Below are 20,640 nucleotides of genomic sequence, written 5' to 3' on the forward strand. Positions count from 1 at the left end.
CTCAAGAAAATTGGTGGGGAACAACAGCCTTCTTGAACACTTGTGATGAAGGTACTCCCACAGGCTGATAGGTAGAAACCTTGGTGAATTACTGCTCTGCATCTTGTAGATGGTACACACTTCAGCCACAGTGCATTTGTGGTGGAGGCAGTGAATATTTCAGCTGGTGGATAGGGTACCAATAACCAGGCTACTTTTTCCTGGGTGGGGTCGAGCTTCTTGAGTCTTTGCAGCTGTACTCATCCAGGCAAGTAGAGACTATACTATCACACTCTTGACTTATGTCTCGTAGATTGGGGGAAAGGCTTAGGGAAGGCAGGAGGTGTATCACTTGCTGCAGGTTACTACCCTTGTAGCCAGAGTATTTATGTGACTGGTCCAGTTAAATTTCTGATCAATGGTGATAATAGGAGCTTGATGATGGCAATGCCATTAAATGTCAAGGAGAGGTGGTTATATTCTGTCTTGATGGAGAAGGTCATTGCTCGAGACGTGCGTGGCACGAAGGTTACTTGTCTTTATCAGCCCTAAGATAAATGCTGTCTAGGTCTTATTGCATGTGGACAGGGACATCTTAATTATCCGAGGAATGGAACTGAACACTGTGCAGTCACCAATAAACACCCCTACTTCTGACCTTATGATGGAGGGAAAGTCATTAATGATGGTTGTGTCCAGGACATTGCCCTGGTGAACTTCTGTAGCCATGTCCTGAGGCTGAGATGATTGGCTTCCAACAACCACAACCATTTCCTTTTGCCCTCATGATATGACTGCAGCCAGAGGAGAGCTCCCCCTCCGACAACCCCAAATTCCTACTGATGTCAATTTTACTTTGGTTTCTTGGTGCCACACCCATTCAAATGCTACCTTGATGTCACTGGGTATTCATTCTCCATTCCCAAGAAGTATCCATTGCTTTTTTTCTTTCAGCCAATTCCTCCCACTTCTAGATTTCAAAACTTGTGTCACAGCTACTCCCGGTTTCACCATTCATGAGAAACATTTCAGAAATCCAAATGTATCAAATCACATGGTTTTCACTGTCTGTTTAGAATATCGCTTATCTTTTAAAAATGTCATATGGTTGTTACTTAATAAACTCTTTAGGTAATCTCCATGTTTGGTCTTGATGACCAATTCTATTGTTATATCAGAAAATTGATTGGAATAGTTGCCAGAAGTGAAATGGTCCCATTCCTTAAATCTAGGTACTGTGTTAAGTTTCTGTTCCATTAGGGCTCCCACAGCATACAGTAACTCCCTCCCAATGACAATCAGCATTTTACAAAATTCCTCCCTAGCCTCTCTTATTATTCTGAGATGGATACCATCTGTTCCCATGTTTGTTTTAAGCATTTTAAGTCTGCCTACAACCTTCCATCTTGTTGAATTTCAAAGGTTGGAATGGGTTATGTCAATTAATGGAGAGCATGTTACTACAATCTACTTCAGCGAATAATTTATTACATTAGTTAGTATATTAATATACTAGACCTAATCTTAGTTTTATCCCCATGAACAACTCTTCAGATTCTTATTCCTTTCTTGACAGTCCTCTATGGCAACACTCGAGCAGTCAAAAATGATTCAGATGTCTTTAACATCTGCAGTTGCATGCACTTTTAGTTTCCTCTTTGTCTGTCTAATTACTGTTAACATGTTTCCAAAGTTTACTGTATTTGTCTCAGTTGGGTCCACTACCAAAGCCTTTTCTCTAGCGTCTTTTATGAGAATCATTTTCTTTCTCATTTCAATTTGGATGATCTCAGTCCATGGTAGTGGGTGGTGGTGATGTCACCAGACTAGTAAAGCTTAGGCTAATACTCTGGGGACACGGATTCGAATCCCATGTGGTGGAATTTAAATTCAGTTAATAAATCTAGAATTCAAAAGCTAGTTTTGGTAATATTGGCCAAGAAACCATTGTCAATTGTTATAAAAACCCATCCAGTTCACTAATGTCCTTTAGGGAAAGAAACCTGCTGTCCTTACCTGGTCTAGCCTACATGTAACTCCAGACCCACAGCAATGTGGCTGACTCTTAAAAGCCCTCTAAAATGGCCTAGCAAGCCAAGCAGTCATATAAAATTGCTACAAGGTCTATAAAAAAAAATCTAACTGGACAGATTACCTGTATTGACCTAGGCACCGGAAACAACAATGGCAAACCCAGCCCTGTTGACCATGCAGAGTCCTCCTTATCAAGATCTTGGGGCTTGTGCCAAAATTGGGAGAGCTGTCCCAAAGACGAGTCAAGCAACAGCCTGACATAGTCATATTCATGGAATCATACCTTACTGACATGACAATGTCCCAGCACCACCATCATCATGGGGTATGTCCTGTCCCACTGGCAGGACAGGCTCAGCAGAGTGGGTGGCACAGTGGTATATAGTCAGTAGGGAGTTGCCCTGGGAGTTCTCAATATCGACTCTGGACCCACGTGAAATCTCATGACATCAGGTCAAATGTAGGCAAGGAAATTTCCTGCTGATTTACACCTACCATCCCCACCTCCTCACTGACGAGCTCCTCCACTTGAACACCATTTGGAGGAAGCACTGAAGGTGGCTAGGGCACAGAATGTATTCTGTAGGGGGGCCTCAATGTTCGTCATCGAGTGGCTCGGTAGCATCGCTTTTGACAGAGCTGGCCAAGCCTGAAAAGGGCATAGCTCCTAGACTGGGTCTGCTGCAGGTGGTGAGGGAACCAAGAAGAGGGAAAAACATGCTTGACCTTGTCCTCACCAATCTATCTGCCGCAAATATATCAGTCCATGACAGCATTGGTAGGCGTGACCACTGCACAGTTCTTGTGGAGACGAAGTCCCATCTTCACACCGAGGATATCCTCCATCGTGTTGTGTGCCATTTTCACCATGCTAAACGGGATAGATTTTGAATTAATCTAGCAACTCACAACTGGGCACCCATGAGGACCTGTAGGCCATCAGCAGAGTTGTATACAACCACTATCCTCTATCTATTGGAGAGAATCCAACTATCTTCCCTTAACATTTAATGGCATCACCAACACCGAATCTCCCACTAGGGATCACCATTAATCAGAAACTGAACTGGGCCAACCACATAAACACTGTGGCCACAAAAGCAGGTCAGAGGCTGGGACTTCTGCAAAGACTAACTCACCTCCTGACTCCCCAAACCCTGTCCACCATGTACAAGGCACAAGTCAGGAGTGTGACTGGATACCCTCCACTTGCCTGGATGAGTGCAGCTCCAACAACAAGCTCGACAAAGGACAAAGCAGCCTGCTTGGTTGGCACCCCATCCACCACCTTCAACATTTACTCCCTTCACCACCACTGCACAGTGGCAACAGTGTATACCATCTATAAGATGCACTGCACAACTCACTAAGGCTTCTTTGACAGCACTTTCCAAACCCATAACTTCTTTTACCTAGAAGGACGAAGGCAGCAGTTGCATGAGAACACCACCAACTGCAACTTCCCCTCCAAGCCACACACCATCTGACTTGGAACTATATTTCACTATCACTGCGTCAAAATTCTGGAACTCCCTCCCTAACATCACTGTGGGTGTAACTGCACCACATGGACTGCAGTGCTTAAAGGAGGCAGCTCACCACCACATTCTCAAGGGCGATAAAAACGCTGGTCTAGCCAGCGACCCCATTCTGTGAAAGAATTGAAAAAAAGTTATAGTCTTGAGTGGCTCCCATATTAATAACTGGCTGGAAAGGGAAATGAGCAGTGAGGTAGGAGACTGTTACCTGTTTGCTCTCAGCTGGGAAATGGTGGCCTTAGAAAGGAAAGGATACAAAATGGAATGGGGGTAAGTAATGTTCAAAGAAAAATCAGACTGTGTTTAATTATGGTTTCTATTTTAAAAATGTGCATCTAGGTGACGAATTTAAAGGAGATAAAGCAAGCAAAAATACATTATGTAGATATCCTAATGCTTGGAGTGGATTTTAATGCACAAGTAACGATTTTTCAGGAATGCATATTGTAACAGACAACAAGGAATATACATAATGAAACGGTCCTTAATGGGCTGATGAATTATCAACCCCATCCCTCAAATATGTTAACAGGTAACAGGAAAATCATTATCAAAACTTCAGGGAAAGGTTGGTCCACTCAAGTTATCAAAACCAACAAAAACAATAAAGTTAAACAGCAAGGTTGGGTTTATCAAGCTTCCTTGATTTTTTACAAACTCCGACAATGTCAAAGTGTTTTTGCCTATTGGTTGACCACTTAAAATTGAGGCTTCATGGCCAGCTAGTTTTTGTATCTCAGCCAGTCCACAATCTCCAAGTTAAATTACAACTGCATTGATTAAATTGGACCTTACCTCAGGAAAGTCACAGTGATCAAAAGAAGCCAGCAAGAAACATTTGGCTGCTTGCTTGTATTTTCGAGTTGCCAATTCTGCCAGACCTATGGATATAGCATTACACAATTCAGAAGAAAGGCATGAAGACATCAAGTACAGATTTCCTTAGGCGATTGCTACAAACAAACAAGCAAATTATGAAGGTATATTCATTAACTTCCTGTTGAGAATCAAAATTAAGGCTGTCAACTTGGCTCAATGGTAGTACTCTTGTCTCTTGATTTAGAGGGTATGAGAGTTCAAGTCTCACTCCAAGACTTGAGCACATAATCTAGGTTGACACTTCATTGCAACACCAGGGAAATGCTGCACTGCCAGAGATTCCATATATCAGTTGAAAGATTAACATTTCCTGTTCCAGTGGATGTAAAATACCTCATGAAACTTTTTCAAAGACTAAGAAATTTTACTGGTTTCTTGACTAACTTTCGTCCCTTAATCACCACCAAAATGATTCATCTGATCATTTATCTCATTGCCAAGAACAAAATGTTAGAAACAGCAAAGTTACTACCAAGTGCTGTGGTTGCCTATTTACCAATGCAACTGCATTTCAAAAGTGCTCCATTGCCTTTGGGACATCCTGACGGTGTGAAAAATGCTAAATAAATGTAAGTACTTCTATCTTTCCTTCCCTTATTTATTGTGTTGAATTCAGCTCACAAACCAACCCATTGCTGGTGGCTTGTAAATGGAGCCCCGAGACATGTGGGAGCAACAAACACCCCTCCAGGCTATATTCGGGGCAGAATTTTCTGCCTGTCGGGCGGGCGGGCCTGACCCAATCTCCAGCAGGCGCAGAGCCGATCCCTGCCAGTGAAGCAGGCTGCACCGCCATTTTACGTGGACGGGCCAATTCAGGCCCGCCCAGCGTGACGTCTGGCGGGAAGCACTATGCGCTCCCTGTGCGGGCAGAGAGGGATTCCTTAAAAGTGAGAGTGCGTTCTTTCGTGCATGCACACGAAAGAGCACACATCCCCCTGAGGCTAAGTGCAGCCTCAGGGAGATCGCCTGGACTTTGAAAAATATTAAAAATAGAAAAAAAAATCCTTTACATATCCCCTCATGTGACAATGTCACATGAGCTGGGACATGTTCATAGTTTACAGAATAACTTTATTAAAATTTTTAAAACGCTGCATGAAACCTCATCCCGCCGCTGGATGAGGTTTCATGTTTTCTCTATTTGCCGCCGGGGCTCAAGGTTGGATGGGCAGATCCTTCAATTGATTAAATAATCCTGTCAATGGCCTCAATTGGCAATTGACAGGTCGGCAGGCCTGCAGCTGTATTTGCTGCACCCCCATCTTCCTGAAAATTTAAATGGGGCGGGATGGCGTCAGGGGTTCCATTCAGGGGCTCTGCCCCCTGCTCGCAGATGGCAAAATTCTGCTGGAGAACTAATGACGTAGGCTTTATGAACTGAATAGTAGAAAAACAAGTTTAAGATCTCTTCAAAACTTCATTGGAAACCGATGGGCTGAACAAGAAACGTAATGTAATTCAGAGAAAATCTCTGTGGGTTGATCATAAAGTACATGTAGAAGTGTTTGCTGACAGCATCTTTTGGCAGGACAAGGTCACCAACTCAGGAGGTCCTGGTATACGCTAATTCCATCAGCACAAGCTTATTGCTAAGCCAACAACCTCAGCCTTGGCTCGGCCATGTTCATCAGATGGATGACAGCCATATACACAAAGAACTTCTGTATAGTAAACTGGCCACTGGATCACAGCCTCCTGAGCGCCCACACCTCTGCTCTAATGACACCTACAGGCGAGGTATGAAGATGGCAGACGGTGACAGTGACAATTGGAAGACAGATGCTGATGACTGTGACCTATAGAGGCTGAGTGTTTGGAAGGGCACTGGGAGAGCTGAACAGAAATGAGAAGCTCAGCTGGCTGAGAAAAGGGCCCAGCAAAAACAGGGGTCAGCGAATTCTGCACCTTTTCAACCTGCTTTCTCCCTCTGTAGCAAACGTGGCAGCGAATGACATGCTACTGGGGCTCCTGAGCCACCCCAGGTGATGCTTAACACAGCGTTGACCACCTGGTGCAAACCATCACCATTAGAGATTGAAGGTTTTCAATGAAGACATATAGAAAGAAAGAACTTGCATTTATTTAGCACCTGTCACAGGAACACTGACAAGACTATAACTTTAAAAAACAACAGATCTAATGGGTAAATATATTTGTGGGCATGTCAAGAAATTAATTTGCACCCATATGAGGGATACAACATTGGGATATATTATTGTTAGTAGGTTTGTCTAATTAGTGGAGATAGGTTAGCTCAGCTAGCTAGACAGCTAGTGATTGGGTCAGTCTAATGCCAATGGCATGGGATTCGATCCCTGTTCCAGCTAAGGTAGCCTTGGGGCTTGCCACTTCGCCCTGCTCTGTAGTAAGGATCATGGCATAAACCGTGGTTTGGTGACCCTTGAGTAATCAAAGATCTGAAGAAGATCTAATTAGTAGCTCAGCCATGTAGATTAAAGAAAAGTCCCAGGTTTGATTCAAAGTCTGTACTGAGTTAGTTGGTCAAAGCCGGATTGTTAGTGATGCTACATTTGACCTCGGCACCCTAGCTTAAGGATGGATAAATTGACCAGAATTGCTACAAAGAAATCTCCCTGGAATTGTACGTGCATGGATGTTGGGTAAAGAAAGGATTATTTTCTACTTTTCTGCCATCTTACTCATTTTTAGAGCTGCATGTATTACTCATGGTCATTTGAGTGAGGCACTGGATAGTAACTGCTATCCACAAAACTAAACCTCAGCAAGGAGTCAATGACTCAATACAGAAGAGGGAAGAAAACTGGCAAAGAAAATATGTGGGGGTGGGGGGAAATTGGGAACATATGAACAAAAATAGATCATAAAAAAATGTCTTCAGCATGACAGGAAATGAACATAAAGGGCAGAATTTTCTGTCTGTCGGGCGGGCCAATTAAGGCCCGCCCAGCGTGAAGTCCGGCAGGAAACGCTATGCGCTTCCTGTGCGGGGTTCCCCAAAAGCGAAGTGCATTCTTTTGCACATGCGCACGAAAGAGCGCACATCTCTCTGAGGCTAAGTGATGCCTCAGAGAGAGCTCTTCAATTTTTGATATTTTTAAAAGTGTAAAAAAAAATTCCCTAACATGTCCCCCTCATGTGGCAATGTCACATGAGATGGGACATATTCATAATTAACATAACTTTATTAAAAATTTTAAAACCCTGCATGAAACCTCATCCCACCGCTGGATGAGGTTTCATGTTTTATCTGTTTGCTGCTGGGGCTCCTTAAGGTTGGACAGGCAGGTACACTAAGTACTTTAATTGATCTGTCAATGGCCTCAATTGGCCATTGACAGGTCAGCGGGCCCGCAGCTGATTTTGCTGTGCCCCTGCCTTCCTGAAAATTTAAATGGACCGGGATGATGTCAGGTGGAACACCCGACATCTTCTCGCATCATTTTACACATCGGTGAGTGGGCCACCCCCTGCTCGCCGACAGCAAAATTCTGCCCGAAATATTTGAAGAAAAAGTAATGGGAAAGGCTGCCTTTTTGTCCTAGATAATGCTCAGCATCTCAAATGTTACAGGAGCTGGACACAGCCAACATACTGTTACACATTACATCACGCTACTGATGTGCCTTGTAAGTGATACAGACACTTTGAGGAATTAGGTGAGCCACTCGCTGCAGAATACCCAGCTTCTCAACTACTCTAGTAACCATGGTATTTGTGTGGCTAGCCCAGTGGTCATCTTCAGGATGTTAACCTCGTTGATGGTAATTCCACTGATTGTAAAGATAACATCTCTGGCAACATTCTAGAGCAGGCTTGTCCAACATTTTCACTCTGGGGCAGGGCACATTTGCATATTTTTCTCACTCAAAGGACTAATAAGCAAATTTTGGAAAGATAAGATTTGGCACAACAACAAACTGAATTTCAAAAAACAAGGTTGGGTTTTAAGGAAAGAAACAATTGCTGAGCAAAAGTACAGCAATGTCACAGCAATAAATTAATTTTAAAAAAGAGTAATTAATAAAAATGACCAGTGTGTGAGAGAGTCAAAGTGTGTATCCGACTCAGACTCAGATAGCTCACTCACTCACTCGCCCACTGAGTGGGTGCATGTGTGTGTGTGTTGTTGGGTGGTGGTAGAGCAAATGAGAAACCTGAAACTGGGCACACGGCAGTCTCGCACTCCCTTGAGTGACAGGCTCAAGCCTATCAGCAGCCAACGCAGGAGAGAAACAGTCTCTGATTTGAGGAGCAGCTCCATGCAGAATCATCCATTGAAACTCACCTGCTTGACCAGAATTTTGAAAACTGGCTCTGGGGGCAGTGACCAGCTTGGGAGCCGTACGTTGGACAAGCCTACTCTAGCACCTCAGTTTTCTTTATCGCCCAACTCCTCAGTCTCAACTGCAGAGAAACATCAATGCTCCAACCAATTACACTTTCTGCTCCCCAAACTGCACCATGTTTTACGATTAGCAATAAATAATAATACAAATTAGGACAGAATGGCTTTAAAGTATGGATTCAATTATATCTACATGACCTAGATTAATTATCCCCACCCAACATCATGTTTCACCTGAAGACTATACTTGGTCTTGACTTTCCTGTGCAGTGGTGCAGAAGTTCAACTAGTAAATTTATATTTATGTTTTACAGATATTTAGATATGATCTTTGAATATTTTTAAGGTAGATAATGATTTGAGGGACAAAACTGATACCTATTCCATGTTTAATCAATGACTCCATCAAGCATACATTTCCCATAAATCACCATCCATTCACTATTATGTAGAATTTCTGAATTGATCCATAACCTTATACCTATTATCCTAGTTTGACCACCTTTTATTTCTTGTAAAATCATAACTTTTGTTAAAAAAAATGTTGGCTTTACAGTGATTCAGTTGAATTCTGCTGTAACGAGTGAGCTGAAGTACTATCATAAAATTTAATTTTGTTTTGCAAAAAATCTACTGTTAACCTGACATACAAATTTGTCAAGAAATTAGTAATAATGCAGTTAGAAATTTTCGGTATTAATAAATCCCAAGATAGCAACCCCAATTTATACAAGAGACACCTCATACAACTGAGAAAATACTTTTCCACCAAAGATGTTTACTTCTAAATAAAGTCAATGGTTACTGCTATCATGACCCTCGGAGTATTTCTGGGCACAAGCAGCAACCTAATTTGCTGGAGGAAATTAATTCCAAAACACCTATTTAGAGGTTTGGATATTGATCAGGGACACAGTTATCTAATTATAATACTTGTGTATTCCTCAAAGGTTGGACAGTGGAAAATACCAAAATTTTCACCAACCTGCTGCACATTTAAGTTTGGTCAGCACGGCCTGGTTCTGACTATCCCTCTCTCCTCTTTGCTGTAAAGAGAGAATACATTGTCTGAGCACAAGAAAAGGAAATAAACGCCATTATATCATGAGTGTTAAAAAGGTTCTACTAATCCAAGATATGGCTACAACAAAAGACAAAATATGCCTAGAACATACTGTTGAGCTTATACCAGAGTGCAAGCTGCTCAAAATAAGCTGTGGTCAATGAGTCACAAAAGGCATACTGAAGCCTTGAGGTTAATTTAAAGAGCTATAAGATTGATTTCTACAATCAGAGAGAAAAAATCTGGAAAAAACGTGGTTTATCAGTTTTGGAAGAAGGCTCATTTCAATTGATCTCATGAAGGTATACAAGATAGAAATGGGTATACAAAAGGCAGATCTGGAACACTACTTCAAACTGAGAGTAGACCAAAGGTTAAAACTAGATAAAGACAAATTTAGAACTAATGTCAGAAAGTTCTTCTTCATAGTAATCAGCACAGCAACTAATATCTGGATACAGAAACAAAGACAAAACCCTGAAATCATTCAAGAAATAGTTGGATGCCTTGATAGGAGGGTAACTGTAGGTGTTTGCTGGACAAATGAGCTAGGATGGGTCAAATGGCTACCTCATCTGTATTTAACAAGAGAGAGGTAAACAAAAATCTCATGCTATATAAAAACATCAGTGGCCTCTAATTGCACAAACTCATTGAAATACAATTTATAAATTCATACTGTTCTATATTATATTAAAAATCTTGCAAAGGACACACTTTATTTAAAAATCTTAATTCTAGTTGTAATGATTTTTGGTCAACATTTACCATTCTAAATTGCTACATCTTATAAACAGTTACATCAACATTTATTTCTTTTTTCAATTTTGCCATGTTACGAGATGATGTGCTGAAGATACGAACAACTACATAGCTTTGTGGTGTAACTTTTTGAAGTCTTCCTCCACCCCCCCCAACACTATCACTTCCTTATATATAAAAAAGCTTGTATTAATCAACTGATCGTGGTCAGCGGCACAGGCAATTACATATATACGTCTATTATACATTAAATTCAGTACTTCGGATATGCGTTTTAATTGTTGTGGAGTATCTAAAAGACACTCGGCAGAGAGTTGACTGTAGGTAGGTTCAGCAGCAGTTCTTTATTTAGTACAAATGTGCACACATGGGAAATGCTCTTTCAGAATGTTCTAAAAGGCAATTCAAAGTTACACAATTTCTGTTGGTTATATATACACCATCTTTGGGATAACTCATCATTAACTCACAATGTTCTTATCTTGTATGTGTAATTGTTACATCCTTAATTACAAAGGAATTTACAACATAAACACGGAATGACCTGTCCATCACGTCTGCAGTTCCGGAGGAATTTGCAAAACAATCATGGAGTGATCTGACCTTTAGCATAAACAATGTTCACAGTTCACTCCAAAACATAAACTTTGCTTATTTATCCTGATATTTTGCTGCAGTGCCAATTCTCCTGCATATCTTGACCCTGAAGTCAAGCTATCAGTTTATTACAGTATAATTTATAGACCGCTCATCCACTTATTTCATTCTGACCCAAAGGTCATATCCACTTATTTCATCCTGACTCAAAGGTCACATTCATTATCATGGACTAACCCATTGACTAGTCATTGAAGGTCATTTCATTTTTTAACTGCAGGCACTTATAAAACTTACATCCACAGCTTGGCCAAATCTGGGTAATCCCATGATAAAAGCAAAAAACTGCGGATGCTGGAAATCTAGAACAAAAACAAAAATACTTGGAAAAACTCAGCAGGTCTGACAGCATCCACAGAGATGCTGTCAGACCTGCTGAGTTTTTCCAGATATTTTTGTTTTTGTTTTTGTTCTGGGTAATCCCATGATGCATCCTGATATGCCTCAAAAATTTTTGTGACAACCTTGCTCCTATAGGCAAACCCATCTAGTACTCAGTATGTTTGTGGATGGCATTGTGACAAGTGTTTTCAATGTCAAGAATGTACATCATTATTGAAACATATAAATGTAGTCTGGCATCCCACATAGAAGATGGCGGTTTTCAAGTGTCAATTCTGCCTCTAATCAGCAAAGCTAAACTCAAAAGGTGAACACCCATGAGGCTTGAAATGCATCTGAAAGCCCTTTCTCATCCTATTAGTCAAATAAGTAACCTTTATAACCCAACTTAACTTAAAATAACCAAGCCATTTGTTCCCCAGTATTTTTAAAATCATCCTAAAAGGAAATCCCTTCTTTGCAATATTTTCCAGTCTATAAATCAAAGTTTGCTGTAGAGATTTAATGACCTATGCACCAGTGCTGTTGCAATCACATTACATACAATTATGCTGTACAGTCCAAAAGCTAATTTTTCCTTTTATACTCCACTAAATTAATCATATGTCCTACAAACGGTTTGTGCTGACTGCTGCAACTCATGGTCAGATAATAATCTGCTTTCTTTCCTCCCACCTTCAACTCAGTGTAGACCGGCTACAATTTTCCTAGCAAGCCTGATGGTGAATGCAATAAACGAAGGAGAAAATGGCTTTCATGGATCTCAAGATGCCTAAATGCTTTGTAGAAAGCATGAATTAGAATGGATGCTTTGAGGAAGTGACAACCCAAGTAAACTGTAGTTAGCCTCAATGTTTTGTACCTTTACCTTTCAGAATGTTTTACACAAAAACAAAGCTCAAATCTGTGATAATTCAGGAAAATCTTGGGTATGGATAAGAAATTGGCTGAAGGGTAGAAAACAATAGATACTTCCCAGAGGAGTTGTCAAGTAGGGGAAAGCAACACAGAGTAGAATGCCCCCGGGATCAGTGTTAGGATTGCTACAGTTTCTGAATCACATCACTGACTTCTAAATTACATCACTCCAAAGCCAAATGGAAAATTGAAAATTATACCAAGACAAGGAGGGTGAGTGGAATTGAAGAAGGCAGCTCAGAAATTATACAATGAGCTAATTAGAATGTGAGGTGGCCACACAGAGAAATCTTTTAGGACAAGTAGAACTTTACCTGTTTTTTTAATTGATACATATATTTTAATTTACAAACCAAAGTATATTGTCAATATGCTGCCATTTGTTTAATGGTTATCTAAAAATAACACTAGCATTGTCACTAATTACTTCAACGAGTAACAAAAGTCAGAATCCAATTAAATAAAACATTGGAATAACATAACAAATTTTCCAATAATCTGTAAAAGAATGCAATACTGCTAAGTCCCATCATGTGATCAAACAAATTTACAGGTTGGAAAGTCAATACTCTACATATAAGCAAAGAATCACTTTTACACTTTTTTATTTCAACCCCTACCACATTTAATACAGCAATTTACTATTTGCAAATTCCAGAATAGTCCAAGAATTTCTATTTATTAAGAGTCCAACAAATATCACATACTGATTCCAAAACAAGTTGGAAATGGAAAAGTTACATTCTCTTTGCTAAAACAAGATTTGCCAACATTTCGTTGCATATTAAATCAGGTAAATATGAACACAGGCTTAGGCACATTGACTGACCTCTGCAATCTCTGGTGTCGATTCCGCTTTGCTTACATAACTGAGAACGTGGGACCAATTTTGGAGGTAGATACTGACCTGTCAATACAGAATTATATGCAATTTAAAAATTCAACAGACTTCATTCTTTAGCACTACCTACTAATCTTCCAAATTGACAATAAATATTTGATTGGGAGCATTTCATCCATTGCTTTCATTGGGAACTCAGCAGAATCCACTACAACCAAAATTTGTTTTAAACTTTGAGTGTACCTGCTGCTGCATTCCTATGAAACAAGGTTAAAGTTCTGATATTTTTTTCCAGTGGTGTTGGCTGTGGTGATTTTGGTGGAGGGTGCAGATCAAGGTTGAGGTTCAGAATGATGTTACAGCCTAGATCTTTCTACATGTGGGGAAGCAGGGTTTCTGTGGCTTTGTGTCTGGTGAGGTTCAGTACGTGGGTCCACGTAGAGGCTCCAAGCTGAGGCTATGGCAGTGTGAAACTAGACACCAGGCTGATGTGACATAAGGGTGGAAGATTAGACAACACTTGTAGTCAACACTTCTATGCTAAGTGTTGTTTGATGTGTGAAGGCAGGTTGGGCCATTCTAATGCTGATATTTTTGTGTTCAAGGCAGAGTGCGTACATCTGTAAAGCACAGCAAGATTTGCTGCAGAGTGCAGTGGTAGCTTTAAACTGGCACAGGCACAGGCTTACTCAGCAGCAGGATCAGCACATCAACTGATTTCCCATATGCTGATCCGGCTGCTTCAAAAATAGATTGCCCTAATTGTTTATACAAAAAGTTGTAAATACTCGAAATGCATTCTTGTTGATGAAATTAAACAATGTTAAATACAATATTTAAAAATTTATAAACAGCATTGTATTTATACATTTAATGCAGTTATGTTTATTTAGAACATCATGGGGATAAGGAGCAGTCGGAGTAGTTGTACTGCACATGTGAATTACAGCTCTTTATTGGAATTTTCTTTTCCCCAGTAGCACATTTCAGTTATTTCAACCATTGCTTTCTATTTCCAGAAGGTCCTGAGAGGAAAATATTGTCAGGAAGCAGAGAAAGCAGGGAAGTTATCGAAACTAAAATAAAATTAAAAGGTTTTAAAACTATCTTTGCTAAGATGCTCATCCAGGGACTAGAAAGAAAGAAATTGTAGAAGAGGAAAAGCAGGTACAAATTTTAAAAACTGTACTTGACTGATCACATGGCTTGTGGGACAATTAGGTCAATAGAAAGGGGCATAAACAAATCTGGTTTCTGGAAACAGTCACACATGAAGCAAACCAGCTGGATTTAGAATAAAGTGTCAAATGGCTTTTGTCACCATCGAAGACAATTGTAATACTACTATCTGGAGTTAACGGTATACCCCCGTGGTCCTATGACCTATCTGTTTTTACCACAGATGATTTTGTCAACCGTACCCCCAACATGCAACAATTGTCTTCAGGATAACTTACTAGTATATAGACCGAACAGTCCTAGCAAGGTCAGAATTGTAATTTCTACAACTTCTTGGCAAACAGCTGTAAAAAGAGCTTTTATATTTGTTGAAAGTGTGATCAGAAAGTTTAGCAAACAAAACTGATTGCACTGAAAGTATTAAAAATCAAGCTAAGAAATATCAATACAAGGACATTAAAGAAACAAGAATATTCCAAAAACATAAAGCCATCCATTTTAGTTACTTATTTTAGTTAAATATCTGCCTCTAATTCCCACCCTTACTTACTTAACTACCTGATGCTTGAAACTGGCTTCCTCAACTTGGGCAGGGAATTCTTAGTTCTTATCTTGCTTATTAGATGGAGTGTCTTGCATCATCAAGATGTTTCATACCAGAGGGGGAAAAATAAATTGAGCTGAAGTTGCTTTGTTGAATAATACCCCATGCAGAAAGTTTCTATGGGAAGGTGCTGTGCTGGAAATCTAATTTAATACCATTATTTTCAGCTCAAAACAAAATCAATCATTCTCAATACCATTTGGAAATGTTGGCTGAAATTCAATGAGCAGTGATAATACAACATGACACTTGTTCTTTATTTTGTTGCAGTTAATATACAAGTAATGGTCAAAGTTGGCCATGTTGTATTGATATTTCCAGTTATATTTACCAAGCAGTGTCAACTACAATCATAACAATGCAACTATCATTTAATTGGTCTTTGTTCCCATACCTTAATGACATTTAGACACATGTTGATGACGTGCTTTGCACTTGTGCAATAGTCTCTGGCTCGTGAGTAACATTTCAGTGCATTACTAAGATCCCCGCAGTCTAGGTAGTGATCGCCGAGGTCATCATGTCCTCTCCTAAGGACAAAGTTTTTTTTTTAAATGACAAATGATACAATCACTTCAAAACTATTTATTCCTTTTCCAGATACAATGATAAAACACTCTAGTCACACCAAAGAGGACATTTGTTTGCCACTGAAAAACTACCTGTTAATTATATTAGTGCATTTAGCACAAATAGATGAAAAACAGAGACAGAGTGAAGAAGACTGACCAAAACATTTACTTCGGCGACAAAATTCTATTCTTTTGTTCTTTACATACTATTACAATTTTAAGCTTCTAAAATTCAGAATTCTTAAATCCAACTACAGCGTATATCACCTCAAGTAATACACAATACCACACACATATCTATGTAGAACAACAAAAATACAAGAAATTGCTCTTAGTATACTATTTGGGGATTATAGTGAATTACTAAAATACTACTCTTCAGTAAATCTCATGAGCTGTGATTGAGACAAAAGACTCAATGTGTAATATAATGGTGAGTTCAGACAGTACATCTTTGATTGCACTTTATATCCGTCAGCACATTCCTGCTCATCTACCTCAGCCAAACAGAGTTAGAATAGTATTGAATGTAATCTCCATTGACAGAATGTTGTCACAAGTCAGCAGTTTCCTGGGAAATCTCAGGGGCGAAATTAGTCTCTGGGGATACTGCAGGGCAGGCAGTAATGAATAGTCAGCCTGTTTTACAACCTGCCTGAACTTCTTTGCTATTGAGTTCAATGGTACACAGCAATGAGTTAAATGACTAGCTGGTCTGTTTTGGTTGGGAACATTGAGAATTCACAGCTCTTTTCTGAACAGTTGCACAGAATGATGTCTCATTCGAAGAAAAAAACAACTCTGGCAATGCAGCACTCCATCAGTACTGCATCAAAGAATCAATCTAAACTTTGCGCTCAAGTCCTGAAATTGAGGTTGAACTCATGATCTTCCAACACAAAAGGTATCATTGAAACAAGCCAGCACTTGTTTTAGTACCTCTACCTCTAGTCAATTGTAACTGCTAAGCCAACATTCTGTACAAATATTGTGGAGCCACCAAATACGAGTTAGTTCCTGATGTTAGCACAGCAATCAGTAAGGATAAATGCATTTAAATGTTAATTATTTGAAAGTTGATTCACTTTGAACAACATATGGTAGCATTTGTCCTTTTAATTAGAATAAGCCACCAGCAATGGTTTGATGCCACAACATTACTGTCTCAGTTGTTTCAAATTTTTGGCAGTAGCAACACTATTTGAATTAACAGACAGTCAAGGGAACCTGAACCAAGTTGGGCTGATTACATAGAAATCACAGCACAGAAACGAGCTATTTGGTCTAATTAGTGATGTGATGTGTAATGTATGGTGGTTGGCAGCCTGGCCTGGTTCAGACATTACTGAGCTGCAATCAAATTGATTTTCAAATTAAGCATGGAAGACAAATTCCGTACATTTTTTGGAGGTGTGTTACCTGATGCTCTCTTTAATAGAATTGCCCTTGTAGTTCTTTAGATCTGTATCTAATTTCTCCAGTTTCAGCAAAGCTTTCTTCCGTGTCGATTCTGCCCAAGCTGTGTCCAGTGTTGGGGGTTCCAGACCTGTCTCTGGCACTGCATCTGGTACACCCTGAGATTCCCTGCAGTAAGACATTTTTAGACTTTAGAGTTCCATTTATAAAGTATTTTACTCAAGACTGGGTTCAGAGTTGAACAACTTGAACTAAGCTTTAAATGACTAGCAAAAAAACTGCACTTTGAGCGTCAGTCATCATAGGATCACAATGTCTAACCAAGAAGAAATGGGAATAGAAAGATGTAAAGACAAAGAATTGCAATGTCACGCATGATCCACTTCAATGTATCTGTCAACCATCTGAATGGGTCAATCAAAACCTCTCCGTTCCCCCATCACCTTTCCTGCTGCATGCACCTGCCACTCATTCCCTATCCACTTAAACTTGTGATCTATTCCCATCCAGTATTACTCAACCCAACTGGCTGCAATTACAGAGAATCATCACTGCAGCTTCTCATTCACCAATGAAAGGAAAAAAGGGGAAAATTAATAGAGCAATTTCCTAACTTTACACATCTGGCAGGGAACTGTGGTAATGTATACGGGAAACTTTGGGCACACGCTGCACGTTATTTCTATACTATTTAGATTAACAGTCAGAAAGTCATGCACAGTGTGCACCTCAATTTCCGTTTTATGCTTCCCACAGAAAGTTCCTTGACAACATCATGAGATCCGAAAACTATCCTTTATTTTTAGGTGGACATAGCCCCTCATAACATGAATGAAAGACCTCTATTTATGTTATGGTCCACTGCAGTTTATAATAGTATTTCACTCTGTAAAGGGAGGAGCACCAAATTCCAGCATGAGCAGTTGAGAGCAGCCAACATGTTCTGATGAATAGCGAAGAAGCACAGAAGGAAAACAAAAGAACAGAAGGCACATGGAAGATGCAAGGGACCTCAGAAACTGGAAAGAAGAGTAGATTCTTGTCAAGAATGGGAGCACTTATTGAATTAAACGTCTGCATCACAAGATAATCCATTCAACAATCCAACTAAGAATAAACACAAATCATAAATGAAGCTGGCATACTTAAGCAATAGACAGTGTGAAACATGAATCTGGGAGTGCTTTTAGTAAGATTAAATTGCTATAGCTATATTCTCTCATTTACAGCTATACCTAGTGGCCTCTGTCAGCTTACGATGAATTTCTTCATACATATCTACATTAAATGTTCTCTGAACGAAGGACAGTGCCATCTTCAGGGCTTCGACGCGTAGTTGTGGACAGTGCTCTGCAATAAACAGGAGCCTCTCAATCCGCATTAAACCACTGTAACTGGCTGCATATTGCTCCAGATCCTATAAAAGACACACAACAAACACATAACTAATGCATTTCCATGAAAGACAGATCTAAATTTAAGTGGAACAGTGTCAAGTTTAATAGTCTGCATTTTAAAAAAAATTTAATACATTTGTCATTTAACCCTCATCCAATGGGAAACTTACAACACCATAATTAACAGATTCCTTAATATAAACCACGACAACTGTCCTAAATCCACACCTTAAGATGTTATCAAAGTAATACTGCTGTTCTTTTCATAGGAATGTATAACACAGGGAACATAATGAGATTCAACCAAAAACACTATCATGGAACAGAGAGCAACGTCATTTTGACACCTATAAATATTGAACTAAAATTGAATTAAATATTATATGACCACCAAGATTGGGGCATGGCTCAGAGAAAAATTAATCACACTGTACCCACAAATATCAAACTCAATATCAGGCCTGCAGACCTCATGGAGTTTACCATGTTGTACCTTTAGCATAGCAAAACTCCCGAAAATATTCCTGCAGGTGGCGGAGGAAAAGGGACAATCACCAAGCTGAATTAGACAAGCAAGGTGTTGAAGATAAGGTTGAAGCATGTAAATAATAAATTCAGAGGGGGCTAGGCTGCAATCTTGGGGTGCACTGAAGCAAACATGCAAAAAGAGGAGGAAAAGTAAACAGGAGATTAAGTGGATTTTTTAAAGGGGCATAAATATAAATCTCCAAAGTTAAATTTTTATGCTATAAATGGGGTGTAGATATGCTTATCAGAATTGCAGACCCTCAAATCTGTGAAAAATATCTAAGAGATGCCATGGCACAGTACAATTCAAGTACTATATCTCCTAATCAAAAACTTCAGTACATAGAAGTGCAAAGTTATTAGTGATTCTCACTTGCAGTGATAAACGGGTAATTGTATTTACAAAGTCCTTTTTATGGAACAGTGTCTCACAACAGTTTTACACAATGAATTATTTTCTGAAATACATAACGGTTGTTATAGAGGTAAGCATGATAACCATTCAGCTTCAGGACTATTCCAGACATGTAATCAACAGTCATTATCTGTTTTTAAGGTGGTATTGATCAAGGCTAACTTTAGCTGAAAAAAAAGTACCCTGGTCCTCTCTGAATAGTGCCAGGGGAGTCCATTATAAGAATCACCAAAGCTGGCAGAATAGACTTCGTTTAATATCTCTCCTCTGAAGGATGGTACCTCTAACAACCAACACTCAGTGTTACAATGGATTAGATTATCCAGACCAGATTATCTATTCCTTTGCAGCCAGAACAAAGTTCACACTATCCTTTCGGAATCAGAGCAAAGCTGACAAAAAAAAATGGGCAGCTGTGTGTGTGTGTGTGTGTAAACACTCCAAAATTAGCAGTACACAATCTCCCAAGCAGGATCCCAGCTTCATGGTTGTGTGCGTGGAGAGGGGGTGGGGAGAAGTGCAAAGCAAAAAGATTTTTTAAAAATCGTCTTTTAGAGATATATTGTCTTTTGTAACAAAATATGAAGAGAAGAGATTTTGGCTTTTATAATTTCTCATATTTGGGTGGAAGTTTTAAGAAAATTACAGTGAAGTACTGTGCGTGCTATCATTGCATCATACAGCAACAGAGGAAAGCCATTTGGCAAATGTTGCCTGTGTCAGCTTTTCAAAAGAGCTAGTCAATTAGTTCCACTCTCCTGCTCTTGTCCCACAAATTTTTCCTTTTACTATCTTTACATTCCAGATCATAACAGTAGCTAGGTAAAAGAAATTCTCTGCATCCTTTCTCTGGTTCTTTTGCTAATTATCTTAAAAAGTACTGACATACCAGTGTAGGATTCTCCACCACGTAATTTGTGTCAGGTGCATTCTGCTGATCATCCTGAGGGTCAGCATCTATTTGCATTGGTTCTACCGCTCCCTTGGGAGGCACAGAAAAAGACAGAGGAATAACAAAGTTAGTTCTAAAAACTGATCAGTCAGGTTTTTAAAAATAAGTTCTTGTCTCTAACTGACACATTAAAACAAAATGACAGAATACAAAAAATAAAAATTTACATTTTTATTGTAAAACTGGTCATCACTAGGATAGAAAATAGAAATTTAAATCATATTTTTCTATAAT

The 20,640-nt window shown here is 39.5% G+C and overlaps 1 protein-coding gene across 1 annotated transcript in view; it reads right to left on the reverse strand.

Annotated features, from left to right (window-relative positions):
- Positions 1–20,640, reverse strand: part of gps1 (G protein pathway suppressor 1) — a 68,097-nt gene that overhangs the window by 34,505 nt on the left and 12,952 nt on the right. Inside the window, exons 2-8 of the mRNA XM_041216975.1 lie at positions 20,344–20,436; positions 18,350–18,531; positions 17,118–17,282; positions 15,521–15,656; positions 13,332–13,409; positions 9,746–9,806; positions 4,347–4,432 (exon numbers count right to left, since the gene is read on the reverse strand). Of these exons, the coding sequence (XP_041072909.1) occupies positions 4,347–4,432; positions 9,746–9,806; positions 13,332–13,409; positions 15,521–15,656; positions 17,118–17,282; positions 18,350–18,531; positions 20,344–20,436 (801 nt within the window). The remainder of the gene's footprint in view (positions 1–4,346; positions 4,433–9,745; positions 9,807–13,331; positions 13,410–15,520; positions 15,657–17,117; positions 17,283–18,349; positions 18,532–20,343; positions 20,437–20,640) is intronic.

The sequence above is a fragment of the Carcharodon carcharias genome, chromosome 22, assembly GCF_017639515.1.
Source record: "Carcharodon carcharias isolate sCarCar2 chromosome 22, sCarCar2.pri, whole genome shotgun sequence".
In the NCBI taxonomy this organism is placed as follows: domain Eukaryota; kingdom Metazoa; phylum Chordata; class Chondrichthyes; order Lamniformes; family Lamnidae; genus Carcharodon; species Carcharodon carcharias.